General features: G+C 59.1%; 1 protein-coding gene across 1 annotated transcript in view; it reads right to left on the bottom strand.

Annotated features, from left to right (window-relative positions):
- The window catches only part of LOC104279310 (signal transducer and activator of transcription 3.1-like), a gene marked incomplete at both ends in the record, with an annotated part of 1,740 nt that overhangs the window by 732 nt on the left and 663 nt on the right, over window positions 1–345 (bottom strand). The window contains 1 exon segment of the mRNA XM_009876540.1: window positions 172–305. Within this exon segment, the coding sequence (XP_009874842.1) occupies window positions 172–305 (134 nt within the window).

The raw sequence follows: 345 nt of genomic DNA, 5'->3' as shown, positions 1-345 counted from the left end.
CCAGGACCCAGCCCGGCCACCGGCAGAGCCACCAACACTCTAGGGATTCCCAGGCGGGTTTTCACTCTGAACCAGCCAACTCGGCCTGGACAGAAAAAGCATCTCAGGAGAGCCCAGCCTGACCCAGACAAGGCACCCCACCAGCACAGGACTTGTGGGACCCCTCCCAAGGCTCAGCCCGGCCAAGGGGTTCTGGACCGATGCTCACCCTTCATTCCACAGCGCCAGGATGTACTTTTTCACCAAGTCAATGATGTTGTCCAGCCAGACCCAGAAGGAGAAGCCTTTGCCAGCCATGTTCTCCTGAGAAGAGGGCAGAGAGGCTGTGAGCACAGCTTGGGGAAA

Source organism: Apaloderma vittatum, unplaced genomic scaffold, assembly GCF_000703405.1.
Source record: "Apaloderma vittatum isolate BGI_N311 unplaced genomic scaffold, ASM70340v1 scaffold40209, whole genome shotgun sequence".
NCBI lineage: Eukaryota > Metazoa > Chordata > Aves > Trogoniformes > Trogonidae > Apaloderma > Apaloderma vittatum.
The sequence above is the reverse complement of the archived record's forward strand: the minus strand, read 5'-3'. Positions and strand labels throughout refer to the sequence as shown.